General features: G+C 41.4%; 1 protein-coding gene across 1 annotated transcript in view; it reads left to right on the forward strand.

The window, feature by feature from the left end:
* The window catches only part of HEPHL1 (hephaestin like 1), an 87,371-nt gene that overhangs the window by 14,173 nt on the left and 57,542 nt on the right, over positions 1 to 15,656 (forward strand). The window contains exon 2 of the mRNA XM_075548717.1: positions 5,603 to 5,847. Coding sequence (XP_075404832.1) covers positions 5,603 to 5,847 — 245 coding nt within the window. The remainder of the gene's footprint in view (positions 1 to 5,602; positions 5,848 to 15,656) is intronic.

The raw sequence follows: 15,656 nt of genomic DNA on the forward strand, positions 1-15,656 counted from the left end.
TGCCCTCATTATTTTCAAAGCATTTGCTCTCCACTTAAGCCCTTTGCATCAGGTCCTCTTTTTTCCCCCCTCCCTCCCCGCTCCCCACTTCCTCATGAGCCCTTGATAATTTGTAAATTATTATTTTGTCATATTTGCCCTGTCCGACATCTCCCTTCGCCCCCTTTTCTGTTATCCATCCCCCAGAAGGAGGTCACATGTAGATCCTTGTAACCCACTCACCCTCCACCCTCCCAATATCGCCCCTCACACCCCTGGTCCGTCACAGCAAGTTTTTAGAATGCTTCCTCACATCTATCCTTTTTTTCTGCTGTCTGAGTCCTTCCAACCTGGAAAGATTATAATGTCCTCCTAACAGTTTACTCGCCTTTGCCCCCCCCCCCCACGCCTCTAAAGCTTCCACACCAGTATCACAATAAAGCAGCTCAGAATTGAGTCGATTGGGACCATTGTGACCCGTGTGTGCCAGCGCACAACTGTACTGCGTGGTTTTCCATGGCGGACTTTTTCTTCTTCCTGAAACAAAATTCTGGCTGGACTCAAATCCCTCACCCTTTGTTTAGTGGCCAAGCGCACTAACGCTCTGCACCCCCCGGGATTATCGCGTCACTCTCTTGCTGAAAGGCCTTCGTGAGTCTTCAGTGCTCAGTGCTTCCAAGATAAATTCCCAATTCTTTAGATTTAAAGTTTATTATCCATCTACTCCTACCTTTTTGTTAGCAATTTATCATGCAATGATTGAAAGTTTATAGAGCAAAGTACCATATATGCTTATGTATAAACTGAGTTTTTCAGCACATTTTTAATGCTGAAAAAGCCCCCCTCAGCTTATACTTGAGTGAAGTCCCCACCCACCTGTTCTCTGGTGCAGCGCGGGTGTTCTCCCGTCTCTCCCGCTCATCTGCTGGCGCCTGCAGCCTCTGTGGGTGGTCCCATGACTGCTGGTATCACCGCTTTTCTTATCTCCTGCACGCCGGCAATCTCTGTGTTGTCCGTGTCATACTGGGCAAGAATGTGCCCGCTTCTGCGTGCTGGGACCTGGGGCGCACCGCATGCTTGTCCGATGAATGCCGGATGGGGCTGCTCTTCTCCCCCCACCTTTCTCCAGGGCTGTGATCAATGACGTAGCTTTTACAATCTTACCCGTGCTTGGTCCAGTCCCCTTGCTCCGCCCAAGCATTGCTGAATACAAGTACCGGTATATCTCTAGTCTTGGATATACAGTATATTTATTTACAGTACTTAGTCTGCTATGTTTTATTTTCTTATTAACCCCGATCGGGACCCAGTGTTGACTGTGCTTTCATAGAGCAGCCTGTGTGAGGGCTCATAATATACACGCTGTGTTGTGTACGTACTGTGTTGCTGCATGCGTTGCGTTAGCACTTCCCATGCATACACCGTGACCCTGCATATGCACTAACACAGTGCGTACCCAACGCAGCGGGTATGTCATGAGCCCTCACACAGGCTGCTCTATGCAAACAGTCATGTCATCATATTCTGGAACATCATCAGCCTACATTAGGCCTCAAACTCTACAAGCTGCGCCGTGCGCATGCGGTGAGTATGTAGGAACACAGCGTGTATGGTTATTGTTGACACCATGTTGTTTTTGCTGACCCTCTTTTCCACTTAGAGAGCTAGTTTACTGTTTTTCTTTTCTTTTTTGAGTTGTTTCTTTATTGAGAGGGCAGTTTACTGTTTTTCTTTGAAATAAATATTCAAAAGCATTTAACCTACTAATGCCTCAATTAATGTAATTTTATTGATACCTATTTTATTTTGAAGTTTACGAGTAGCTTCCACCTTCCCCCCCCCTCCTCCCACTGGCTTATACACGAGTCAATAAGTTCCCCCAGTTTTTGGTGGTAAAATTAGGAGCTTTGGCTTATATTTGGGTAGGCTACTACTCGAGTATATATGGCAATTTCCCATTGAATCGAATATAGCTCTTTTGTTTGGGGATAGTTGCAATCCTGTTACCATGACAACAGCACTCTTGTAACGTCCTCCCCAGTTTCTCTGTTTCTATTCAGCTTTCTTGCCTTCCCTTTTCCATCTTCTGAACTTTGTTGTTGGGATATATTTTATTTTTGGTCTCTTGTGGCTATTTGTTAGGAGGAACACACTCTCATGAGTGTTACTGTTTATTTATAGGCCCATTTATTGTTTGGCTGAATGGTGATCTCTAGGAGTGGGTTCAGTTACAGGTTTGAAGGGTAACTCAGGATCCCATTTCAGGGGTTCCACCAATCTCTATTAGACCAGTAAGTCTGTGTTGTTGTTATTTTAATAGATTTTAATTTTACCCAATATTTGTCTCCCATTCTGTCTAGGACCTTCTATTATGATCCTGGTCAGAGTCAAGCCAGGTATCATCCAGTTCTTCTTGTGGAGGCTGTGGTTTTGTAGTTCATTAGTCCTTTAGATTAATTGATTCCCTGAATCTTTGAGCTTCTTTACTTTGCTCTGGAAGAGGATGAGACCAATCACTGTAAGACGCTACTTGGTACTCACAAAGTAGGATGTAGAACATTGTCTTTATGGGTATATTATGCCAATTGACCTAGGTGTTCTGGCCCTATGCCTTCAAACCCAGCGACTCAGTCCCTTCAGGTATTTGGTTATGGCTAAGAAGTTCACATAGCTTTGCCCTGTATGCTCTACTACATGCCTGGATATATTTTCAGTGCATAAAAATACATATGTGGAAATATCCTCTGCTATGGGTATACTCCCATATGCGATTCCACACCTATTCAGCGTACATATCTCCCTATGTGTATGCTCATAAACTGTTTGTTATTACCGTTATTGTAAGATTGTGGCTGTAATCGCATTAACTGTTGTAGCCTTTTGCTCTGGAAGGAATATCTCTCAGCGCCTTCCTTTGCCGTGGCCACGTTGTGCTGACCTCCTCCAAATTGTATATTGCCTTTCCCTTCACTCAGACATCTAGTCATGGAATGGCTCTTATTTCTCTGGCTCTTATACCTGGTATGGGATTGCCAGATCATATGATATATCTACTTCTAACTTTTAAAGAAAGTACCATATTATTTTCCCTAATGTTTTTACTACTTTATAATCCCACCGGCAAGGCACCAGAGTTCCAATCTCCCCACACCCTTACAAGTGTTTGCTATGTTCTGGTTTTGCTTACTTTGGGATCATTGTTAAGACTGCCAGGAGAAGATGCCATCAGGGCAGCAATGATGAAACATACAACTTTCCTCTAGTTCTTTAAAGTCCTGCCCCCAGCTATCATGAGCCCAGTGCTACCTTACAAATCCAGCTAGACCAGAGGATGTTCACTGGTACAGATAAGAACTGGAAACACAGGGAATCCAGGACAGATAAATCCCTTGGGACCAATAATTAGAGTACTGATACCAGGAGGTTAAGAGGAAGGTGGGGTAGAAAGAGTAAACCAATCACAAGGATGTACATATAAGCCCCTCCCTGGGGGGACGGACAACAGAAAAGTGGTTGAAGGGAGACATCAGACAGTGTAAGACATGTAAAAATAATAATAATTGATAAATTATCAAGAGTTCGTGAGGGGTCAAGGGGAGGGGAAAATTAGGTGCTGATACCAAGGGCTCAAGTAGAAAGCAAATGTTTTGAGAATGATGATGGCAACAAATGTACAAATGTGCCTGACACAATGGATGTGTGTATGGATTGTGGTAAGAATTGTATGAACCCCCAATAAAATGATTTTTAAAAGGAAATAAAGAAAGGATCAGAGTTAAAAAAAGAGAAAGCTGCACTAATCAGGTGTCATTTTAGGTAAGGGACAAACCACAGGAAGCCAGGCGAGGAGCGAAAATCTAGAGAGCGAGTGTAAGAGAGACGAGTGAAGCCATGGGAACGATGAGCACGGAGCAGAGGCAGAGGTCCTAGTTTGGAGGCTTGAACTACAGGGCTGCTCTTGCCTGGGTCTCGGCCCCTTCCTGCACCTCTGTAAACCCCACTTGCTTGGTTTGTATCATGGGGATTTGCACGGCGATTAAAAGAGTGAGCTTGCCTAAAATAAAAAGTGATGCCATGTGATTGCTGTTTGCTTTGCTCCTCTCTAAGGGATATCGACTGTGAGTACTTCTTCATGAAACCATTGGCCTCCTTGGCGGAGTGCCTGTTCATATCCTTTGTCCATGTTTTAACTGGACTGTCGTGGTGTTGATGTTTGGGGCAATGTAGAGATTAGTGTAGTCCTAGTTTCAACAGGCTCTTCCCCTCCTCAGACATGTATCCCAGACTGTTCCCCCAAACGATGTGGACATTTTCCTCCATGATGCTCATGCTGTAGCTTTGCATCATGAGTCCTACTTTCTCTTCTTTGTCACTCAATCCTATGTCTTTTTAGTCGCTGTGTTTTTCATGAGTATTTTTTTTAAACTTGTTTATTGTCAATTAGGTGGAGGTTACAGAGAAAGTCATGGTTTTACATTCAACAAATCACAAATATTTTATTTCAACATTTCCATTGCAATCCCTTGAATGTAGCCTAACCTATTAAACTTCCTATGTTTCCTATTTCCATCCCTCTTTCTTTTCTGTAGTCCTTCTGAACTTTTTCTTTGGGTAAATGCTGCCCTTTTGATCTTCAATGCTGATTGTTCTAACACGGGGTAAGTCTGGTTCCAGGCTTGGTGAGTCACTGAGAGCCTTAGTCCTGGGGTTCTACCCATCTCTATGCAGCCAGTAAGCCTGATAACGCTTCTGATTTTAAGTTCAGTTCTACATTTTCCTCTGACTCTACCAGGATCTTCCAATTGATACTTTTCAGAGTGGTTGGTAGTGGTCGTCGGGCACCACCTAGTTCTTCTCTTCTCAGGGTTGTAGAGCCTGATGTTTGTGCAGCTCATTAGTCCACCAGACTAATTGTTTCCATCACTCTTCTTTCTTCTAGATGGGGAGAGACCAACCCCTTAGATGGTTGCTCATGAGCTTGTAAGGCCCTAATTGCTACCATGAATATTAAAAAAAAAAACTCTTCAATAGCACTATCGCCCTTCTTTGGACTATTATACTTTGTTGACACATAATTGCATATTAATTTGTATAGTCAATTTTTTGCAATTTTAGATTCCAAGGTAGTTTGTATTTCTATTCCACCTGGTAAAGGGCTGGGAGTGAAGTCAATGCATAATAAATGTCCATTAAGTAAAAAAGTGAAGCACCAGACATGTTGAATGCAAAGGCACAACTGGAGAGAGTGACTTCAACTTCTTTTTCTTTTTTAAGTTTTATCATGATTATTATTTATGCTTTTAGGCTCATCATCTAACTCTGTGAGCCTCAGTTTCCAAACTAGTAATTTGCTGGTTACTACTTCAGAATCACCCTGGACCTTGTTAAAATGTAGATTCCGACTCAGTGTCTCTGGGTGGAAAGGCACATTCTCAGCAGGTGGAAGGAGCACGGACCAGTTCAAAGCCTGGTGAATTGAAGGCCGTCCTACCAACCTGTAGGACGTAAGTGTAAGAGTGAAGACCTGATGAGGTCCATCAATGTACTTCATGGACTACGACCATAGACTATTCAAATTTCCCTTTGATTGCTGACCATAAAATATTTTCCTTCTTGTTTTTAGGCTTGCGACTTTATATCTCGAAAGAGGGCCCAACAGGATAGGCGGTATTTACAAAAAGGCCATTTACAGACATTACACAGATGGGACCTATTCCACGGAGATCCCCAAACCCTCCTGGCTTGGGTTCTTGGGCCCGATCTTGAGGGCTGAAGTGGATGATGTGATTGTCATTCACTTGAAGAACTTCGCTTCCCGGCCCTACTCCTTGCATCCTCATGGTGTTTTCTACAACAAGGATTCAGAAGGTAACTGTGAGACCCATATTGTTAGTCTTGTCTCTGTTTCCATATAACATCAGTGAAGAATGTGCTTCTCGGGAAACTCAGCCATCCAAGACCCACAGAGCAGCATTTGCCCCTAAGCCCAGAAGGCAGAGGGGACAGAGAGAGAGGGGCAAACAGAGGGCCCAGGGAGGGAGTGGGAAGAAGGCTGTTTCATTGACGGGATTACAACTAATGTCACAAAACACATTTGTGAAAATTGTTGGGTGGGAAACTTAATTTTCTCTGTAAGCTTTCACCAAAGCCACAGCACAATCTTTATAACAGAAATCAGTATGAAACCAGTTATTGCAGACTTGATGCTGACTCCTAGCAATCCCAGCTGCGAGAGATTCAAATTAAACAACAACAAAAAGCAAATTTTATACACCTAAAATTATTCATCATTGTTGGGAGAATTTAAAGAGATTTCAATTCCATGTCCATGGATTGAAAGGCACAGTATAGGCAAGAAGGTAGCCCTTACATTTATGATCACTGATTTTAAAAATAATATTGCCAAATCAATAGAATGGGGAAAGGATAAATTTTTCAACAACTTTATATCTACCTGAAGAAGAAATGAATGTAGAGCCTTACTTCACATTATATATAAAAATTCATTCAGAAAGATCACAGATATTAACCTCTTAAAACTATAAGCCTGCTGGGGAAAAATAGGAAAAATCAAAATGATCTTGGGTTAGGAAAAAAGTTTGGGTATATAACATCCAAAGCATATAAAAGAAAAATTTAATAAATTGGTCTACATCAAAATTAAACACTGTTTCACTTCAGAAGATATTGTTAAAGAAACAAAAAGACAAACCACTGACTGGAAGAACATATTTATATATCCTATTTCTGATAAAGGAGAGTTGTCTGTTACTGCAGAAGGACTCTAACAACTCAAAATAAAAAGACAATCCAATTTTTAAATGGACAAAAATATGTGAATAGCTTTTTCAACAAAGAAAATATGAATATTTTCATAAGGTTATTAAAAGATGCTCAACACCAGTCTTCCTTGGAGCAATGCAAACTCAAATCGCATCCACTCGGGTGATCATTCTTTGGTTTTAAGGGAACTTCAGGGGACGTTTTTGTTTGAGGACAAATATTCTCTCCGGGCAATAGTTTCAGGGTAGGTCCTACCGTCATGGCTCCATGGAGTGCCCAAGCATTCAAAGTTCTGTTCTCCACTGCCCCACTTTTGATCAGGATCCTTCCATGAGATTTTTGATCAAAATGTTCGGCAATAGTAACTAGGATTTCTTCTAAGGGAAGATCTGCTAACAAAAATTCTCTCAATATTAGTCTAACTGGAATGTTTGTTATCTTGCCTTCATTTTAAAAATCATGTTATTGGGAGGTCTTGCGGATATCATAACACTCTATAGTTCAATCACATCCATCAGATTGTACAATTGTTACCACAATCAGTTTCAAGACATTTTCTTTCTTCTTGAACTCCTTGATATCAGCTCACCTTCATCCACTCCTTTTATCTACTTCCCCTCTCCCCCAGGAACCCCCTTAAAATCATTTTATTGGGGGCTCATACAGCTCTTATTATAATCCATCCATACATCCATTGTGTCAAGCACATTTTGTACATTTGTTGCCATCATCATTTGCGAAACATTTTCTTTGTACTTGAGCCCTTAGTATCAGTTCCTCTTCCCCCCTTTTCCTCCCACCCTCCCTCTCTCATGAACCCTTGATAATTTATAAATTTATTATTGTTTTTTCATGTCTTACACTGACCGATGTCTCCATCTACTTTCTGTTGTCCATGCCCCTGGGAGGGGGTTATATGTAGATCCTTGTGATCAGTTCTCCCTTTCTCCCCCACCTTCCCCTTACCTTTCTGGTACCACTCCTCTCATTATTGGTCCAGGACCCTTATTATTATTTCCTATGTTGACTTCAATTTTGAAGGGTGACTTTTGTGTAGCATTGTTGGTTGATTTTAATTTTCTTCCCAGCACCTTGAGTATGTCATCTCATTGTCTTCTGGTTTCCGATGTTTAAAATGAAAAGTCCACTGCTTATCTTATTGATACACTCCTGTATTCTCTTTCTGCCTTCAATATTTACTCTTTCAGTAGTTGTGGAGGGGTATTCTTTGGATCTCTTTGTATTTGTAATTGTCTTAGTTATGGTTCATTATGTTCTCTCCAATGTGTTGATTGAATCTTGTACAAAACTTGGAAAGCTGTTGGGCATTATTTCTTCAAACGATTTTGTCTCTTCTCCTTTGGTAGACCCTATTGCATATTTAGCACACTCGATCTTGTCTCATAGGTCTTTGAGACCTGGATTAGTGTTCTTCAGTCTTTTCCTCCAACGCTTTTTCCTTCAGATAAGGTAATTTCTATTAATCTACTTTCAAAGTCAGTGATTCTTCTGATCTTGAAGTTCTGGTTGAATTCCTCCAGTGAATGTTTGCTTTCATTTATTATACTCTTCAATGCAAAAACTTTCCATTAAAAAATAATTTCTATTTCTTTATTGAGATTCTAGATTGGTTGAGTTGTTTAGTCCTATGTGCCTTTATTTCTTTCAGCATAGAAATTTTCAGTGGCTTGAATATATTTTTAATAGCTGTTTGAAATCTTTGTTTGATAGATCCAACATCTGTGGGCACTTGGAATGTTAACCGATCCTCCCAAACACCCCTAGCAATGTATGTTCTTTTATTTATTTTGGAGTTTTTTAATATTAACATATGTAGACCTTCCTTTAAAGAGTTGTGCCGAATGTATCAGTTCAGTTTTGGTAGCTACATAGGTTGGGTACTAGCAATTCTACAATGGGCATTCAGTCCCTGAATGCTAACACATGGTTTAAAGTATATCCCTAGAGTGAATTTTTAAAAATGAAATGGCTGGTTATATTCAAATAAGTGTTTTGGATAAGAATTTCCAAGTTGTTCTCTAAAAAAATTGCACATTGTGAGGTACACACATTTTAGAATCATCAACCATTTGAGACCAAAAGGGCAGTATTTACCCAATGACAAAGTCAGGTGAGGAGTGGGAGGGGGGAGGAGAAATGGAAACAAGAACCACAGGGAGGAGTGGGTGTGTGATGTTACCTTGTGGGAATTGCAATCAATGACATGAGACAAAATGTATATGACTTCTTGAATGGAAAACTCATCTACTCTGTAATGCTTCGCCTAGCACAAGAACAAGTTTTGGAAAAGCACCTTTTTACTCTTCTGTTATTTACTTACAACAGCCTATTTCTCCCATAACCCCACCAACTTTCAGGATTCTCAAAGTTCCCAATTTCCTTATTTTGATAGGTGAACAGGTTGTAATAATTAAAAAGCCCCAAGTGCTAGCACACATACAACCAAATGAATGTGTTTTTATAGTCAGGTATTGTTAACACTACCAGTACTCAAAGTCTTTTCAAAACTCCTTCTTCTAATCATAAACACACAGAGAGGCGATTAAAGACTTAAGCAAGTACTATAAATAAATAAGCAGTTTTCATCGAATGTTTACTGTATGCTAGGCAGGGTTATAAATGTTTTATAGAGTACTACATCATACAAGTCTCAAGATTCTATGAGGTAGGTATTGTAACTATCATCCCCTTATCGATAAGACTCACAGAAGAGAAGGAAATTGCCTAACCCACATGTGGTAGTCACCTAATCTGGTGTCAATTTAAGGATGAAGACTGCAGGGGTGGAGCCTAGCTGTCAATCGGATCATAGCCAATGAGGCTTCTGTGTGGGCGTGGCCTCCTTCTGAGAATTCTGGGAAATCAGGTATTCCTTCTTAGGGGCAGGAGACACTATCTCTACTGATAAGGCCATATCCTGGGACACATGGCAGCTGACAAGCCACGTGGATGCAACCAGACCTCTGAAGCCAGAGAAGCCACAGGGAGACCCCTGCCAGCACTGAGATGCTTACAATGCCACTGGACCCAAAGACTTTCTACCCACTGGCCTGGGATCATCCTTCTTTCAGCATCATTATATGTATTTCGTGATTCTAAAGTGGACTTTATGGATTGATATCGGACATATGGCCTAGTATCGGACTTATGGACTTGGACTGGACTGGGTTGGGATGCTTTCTCGATGTTCAATTCCTCTTGTATATAAAACTCTTTCTAACACTCTACATAACTAATAAGTGATGGAGATAATATTTAATTCTAAGCAGTTTAAGTCTAGTGCCTGTGAGCCTAACGCTGGCTCTACTGCCCTCCTCACGGTGTGAATACCCAGTAGAAAACTGATCCGCGTAGGGTTGCTTGAGCCAGATACGCTGGGCTTTGCAATCCACATTTAACCTTTTATCCTAAGAGGCATGAGAATCCATAGAAGGATTTTAAGCAAGGAACAAGATAATCAGACCTGATACTTGAAAGGTCACAGTTGGTATGGCTTAGACCAGGGGTCCGCAAACTTCTTAAACAGGGGGCCAGTTCACTGTCCCTCAGACCCATTGGAAGGCCAGACTATAGTTAAGAAAAAAACAAACTATGAACAAACTCTTATGCACACTGCACATACCTTATTTTGAAGTAAAAAAACAAATGGAGCAAAAACACTCGGCGGGTTGGATAAATGCCCTCAGCGGGCTGCATGTGGCCCGTGAGCTGTAGTTTGAAGATGCCTGGCTTAGAGAATGGATTACAAAGATAAGAGATGTGGGTCAAGCCAGTTAAAAGTCCCTGTAGAAGGTGTAGCTGAGAGAGGTTGGCAGCATGGATCAGGTTTGTAATTGGTGGCCTAAACCAAATCCAAACCAACTGCCCCTGAATCCACTCACGGTGACTCAATAAGATTGAGTAGAACTTTTCCCTAGGCTTTCGGAGTCTGTACATCTTTATGGGGCAGAGAACTTTGTTTTTCTCCTATGGAGAGACTGGTGGGCTTGAGCTGCCAACCTTGCGGTTAGCAGCCCAATGGATAACTCACTATCCCAACAAGGCCCCTTTGAAAATAGTGAAGATGGATGTAAATGGGCGGATTTGAGAAGAAGCAAAGACAGGTTCTCATGGTCTTTTGGAAAGGAGGGGTGGGTGAGGAAGAGGAAGGTGATGGAATGCTCCCTATGTCTCTGGTTTATGATGTTAAATACTAGTGGTGCCTTTCACAGAGCGAGGGGACAGTGGCTGGGGACCAGGTTTGGGAAGGGAGAGTGAGCACTCATTGGGAGATGTTGCATTTGAGATCTCTTTGAGATATGCATGTGGGGATACCAAGGAACAGTTGGATCCCACTGTAAAGTTCAAAGGTGAGTGTATTAGTCATGGTTGACTAGAGAAACAAATTCATAGACACTCATATGTGTATAAGAGAGAGCTTTATATACAAGAGCAATTGAGTATTGAGAAAACATCTCAGCCCAGCCCAGATCAAGTTTATAAGTCTGATATTAGCCCATGTGTCAGATACCAATCTATAAAGTCCTCTACAGACTCACAAAACACATGCAATAATGCCAGATACAAGATCACAGGCCAGTGAGTAAAAAGTCTTGTGGATCCATTGGTGGAGTAAGCATCTCAGCGCTGGCAGGGGTCTCCACATGGCTCATGCAGCTCCCAGGGCTCTGGCTGCATCAGTGTAGCTCCATCAGGCTCATCATCATAATGTCTCAAAGGGAGTGAGTGCAAAGGGAGTGAGTGCATAAGTATCAATGAGGTACTTATCTCCTTAGCACCTCCAAATGAGGTCATTGTACTAGACAGTGTTCTCTAGAGAAGCAAAGCCAGAATGCTAATAATTTTATATATATTTATACAGATAGATAGGTATATAACATAAGAAATAAACAATTAATTAAATTATAAAGCAGTACAAATGGCTCAGTGCAACTCACTCCCGTGAGATAGTTGTGAGACATTGGCAGTCCTTCAAGTCTTGAGGGCCGCCGGGTAGTCCTCTGTAAAGTAATTCAGGCTATCTGGGCACAGGCAGCAAACAGGAAGGCAGGTCACCAACAGTCAGCTAGATGACAGGGTCCAATAGTCCCCAGTTCAAGAGATGTAAATCCAATAGTTTGGTGAAGCAAATCTTGAAGGAACCTCAAATTACAGTGACACAGTCCATGGGTTAGGTGTCCCACAGGTAGTGTAGCTTACAAATTGAGGCACAGAACAAGCAAGGCAGCCTCACATTGGTCCAGTGATCAAAGAGCAAGAGACAAAAAAGGCAAGCCTCGCCGAGCCATTTATCTCTCCTCCCTTCAATTAATTCCAGATGTGTTTATTGGTCAGGTTGGCACAATAAACTAACTACCTCAGTCATCAAGCTGTGGCCTGATTGACACGCTTAATTCCACCCCTTCACTTTTAGTAGTCTCAAATTTACAACAGATTATGTAACCACCACAGTGAGGTCCAGGATGGAGATAAAATGGGCAGTCACTGGTGTTGGATGATCAGTGACGTTATGGGAATGGCTGGTATCACACAGGGAGGGAACAGTGGGCAAGGAAGGAAGGGAGCCAGCCTGGTGCCCTGAGGCATTCTGGCATTGAATGGAAGGTGAAGGAGAATGGATTGGCAAAGGGATTAAAAAGAGTGACCAAAGAGGACAGTGTGATGTCACAGGGAGGAGACAATTTTAAGGAAGAGGGAAGGAGCTGACAGTGTTCGGTGCTCCTAGGGACCAGGGTAATGCAAGAAATGGAAGCCAAGGGATGGAGTGTAGCACTTCGTATTTGGTCTATTTGTATTTTTGTATCCACTTTGTATTTTTTCATCCTCTATCAAGGGACCCTGTTTGGCACATTGGCTATGTCCTTGGTGGGGGGGGGGTATAAAATACAGTTTAGAGGTTCTAACCTACCCAACCACTCCATGGGAGAAACACCTGGCAATCAGTGAAGATTCCAGTCAAGAAAACCCTGTGTGGCACTTCCACTCAGTCAGCTTGGGTCACAATGAGTCAGAATCAACTCAGCATCTAAAACAAGTCCTCTTTCTAATTAGAGCAATATATCACCTTAGCTGTAAACGAAACAAGCTTAACTTCAATTAAAAGATGACTAGGTATACTCTTCATTGAGGCACAACGAAATTATAAAATTAGGAATGTTTACATCCTATTGAGGACCATTTTTTTTGGAAGTATTGAAGACAGAATTCATTATGTTTCGTGTGATTGTTAAGGTTTATTTTGCCAATGTGTCCAATGAACACATGTGGGATTAATTGAAGGGCAAAGAGATAAATGGCTCGGTGAGCCTCGCTCTTCTGGTGTCTTGTTCTTTGATGGTCGGATCAGTTGAGGCTGCCTTAGCCAGTTCCCTGCTTCAGCTGGGAAGGCTCACTTCCTATAAGACATCCCTGAGGAGAAGCCACATGGACCTACCCCAATGCATCCCTGGGTGCTGGAGCAGCCACATGGAGACCCCTGCTAGTGCTGATATGCTTACACCCTCCCTGATTTGGCTCTCTTCCCACAGTCGGCATCATTTCATGTGTTTTGTGAGATTGAGGAGGACTTTGTAGATCAGTGTTGGACATATGGGCTAATGTTGGACTTATGGGCTTGGACTGGACTGGGTTGGGATGCTTAATGTACAGTTACCCTTTATATATAAAACTCTGTTTTATAACATATGAGTGTTTATGAATTTTTTTTCTCTGGTCTACCCAGGCAAACCCATTACTCAATAATTTATGTATACTGATTGTCTAGAAAATACTCTCAGAATTTAATACCAAAATAAATCTTCATCTCTCTTTAAAGAACTAGTAAGTTTCCTCTTATAGGACAAAGAAATAATATAGTCATATATATATTTCCTTTTGAGTTGTTATCTAGGACATTCAGAGTCATACTTCAAACTAAACAGATCTAGTTATCTTATTAGATTCATCTACTGCTTCCAATGTTTATCTTGTTCTCTCGCTTTATCTTTGGAGCATTATGTGGCATATGATCTTAATTGTTTAAGTGAATCATTTAACTTTGGGGAATAAAATAATTACAAATATAAATAGGAAGCTTAAACTAATAAATAAATACATGAAAATGGTTCAAACACTATTTTCCCAATGACTTTGGGGTAGATACCATAGTGAGTAAGAGGTCAGACACAACCAGACCCTGTCTCGTAGAACCAGTGAAGGGACTATTATACTCATCTTAAAAGACCCTTGGAAGACCATAGGAGATAATACACACAGTGTGGACACTTTTCAGGGGCTTAGGTGGTGGTGTTTTATTTCCATATCCCTGTTCAAAAGTCAAATTATGTTTTCATGGTAGAATTTGTTAGTTAACATGATAACTTTTGCTGTTGTTAGTTATACCTTTTCTTTTCTTTTTTATAAATTGTTTTATTGGGGGCTCTTATACCTCTTATAACAATCTGTACATTCATTGTATCAAGCATATTTGTACATACGTTGCCACCATCATTTAAAAAACATTTTCTTTCTACCTGAGTCTTTGAGTTATAACTTTTCTGTGACTTGCTTTGTGTACATTACCTTGTTTAAGTTGCCTTCTTAACACACATTTCTTTGCCTGCTTGCTCAATGAATGAATGGACTTGGAATGTGGTCACTTCCATCTCTCCTCGCCTCAGCCTCCAATATTTTCCTTACTGCTTCTCTTCAAAGGCATTCAATTTTGTTACCGTAATAAGCTGTGGGTAACCTTGAGAAGAATGAACTTCCAGGAAACATCATTATTGCTCATGCAGAACCAGCACATTTTCCCTGAGCAAATCTGCAGTTCGAGACCTTTTCAAAGTGTTGGAGAGCAAAGATATCACTTTGACCCAAACCATAGAATTTTCAGTTGCTTCATATGCCCGTGGGAGTTGGACAAATAGGTATTTGAACAGTGCAAGGCAATATTTTGTGGTTTAAAATAAGGGAAAGTGTGCATCAGGGTTGAATCCTTACACTAGACTTCTTCCATCTGTATGCGGATAAAATAATCTAAGAAGCTGGACTATATGGAGAAGAACATGATAGCCACATAGGAAGAAGGCTTCTTCACCACCTGCAATATGTGGATGACACAACCGTGCCTGCTGAAAGAGAGGGGGTCTTGAAGCCCTTGTTGATGAAGATCAAGAACAGCAGCCTTCAGTGTGAATTGCAGCTTAAGGTAAAGAAGACCAGAATCCTCACAACCAGCCCAATGGGCAACATCATGATAAACAAAGTAAAGATTGAAGCTGTCAAGCTGTTCATCTTGCTTGGGTTCACAATCAATGCTCATGGAAGCAGCAGTCAAGAGATCAAACGACGCATTGGATTGGGCGAATCTGTTGTACAGGACCTATTTAAAGTAAAAAAGAGCAAACATATCACTTTGAGGACTAAGGTTCATTTTATCCAAGCCACAGTATTATCAATCACCTCATGTGAAAGTTGGATAAGGAATACCTCCGAAGAATGGATACATTTGAATTACTGTGTTGTCAATGACAATTGAAAGTCTTGTTGACCGCCAGAAGAACACACAAATCTGTGTTGAAAGACGTACAACCCAGATGCTGGTTGGAAGTGAGGATGGTGAAGCTTCATCTCACACACGACATGCTACCAGCAAAGACAAGTCTCTAGAAGGGACATCCTGCTTGCTAATGCAGCAGCCCGTGAAGAAGAGGAAGACCCTCCAGGAGATGGATTGACACCGTGACTGTGAAAACAGGCTCCAACTACTTAATTGTGAAGAAGGTGCAAGACAGGGCAACGTTTCACTCTACTGTCATAGGGCCTCTATGAGCCAGAATGTACGCAATGGTACCTAACATCCTCAACATCTTTCAGATCTCAACTCCATCATG

This window comes from Tenrec ecaudatus, chromosome 4, assembly GCF_050624435.1.
Source record: "Tenrec ecaudatus isolate mTenEca1 chromosome 4, mTenEca1.hap1, whole genome shotgun sequence".
NCBI classification, from domain to species: Eukaryota; Metazoa; Chordata; class Mammalia; order Afrosoricida; family Tenrecidae; genus Tenrec; species Tenrec ecaudatus.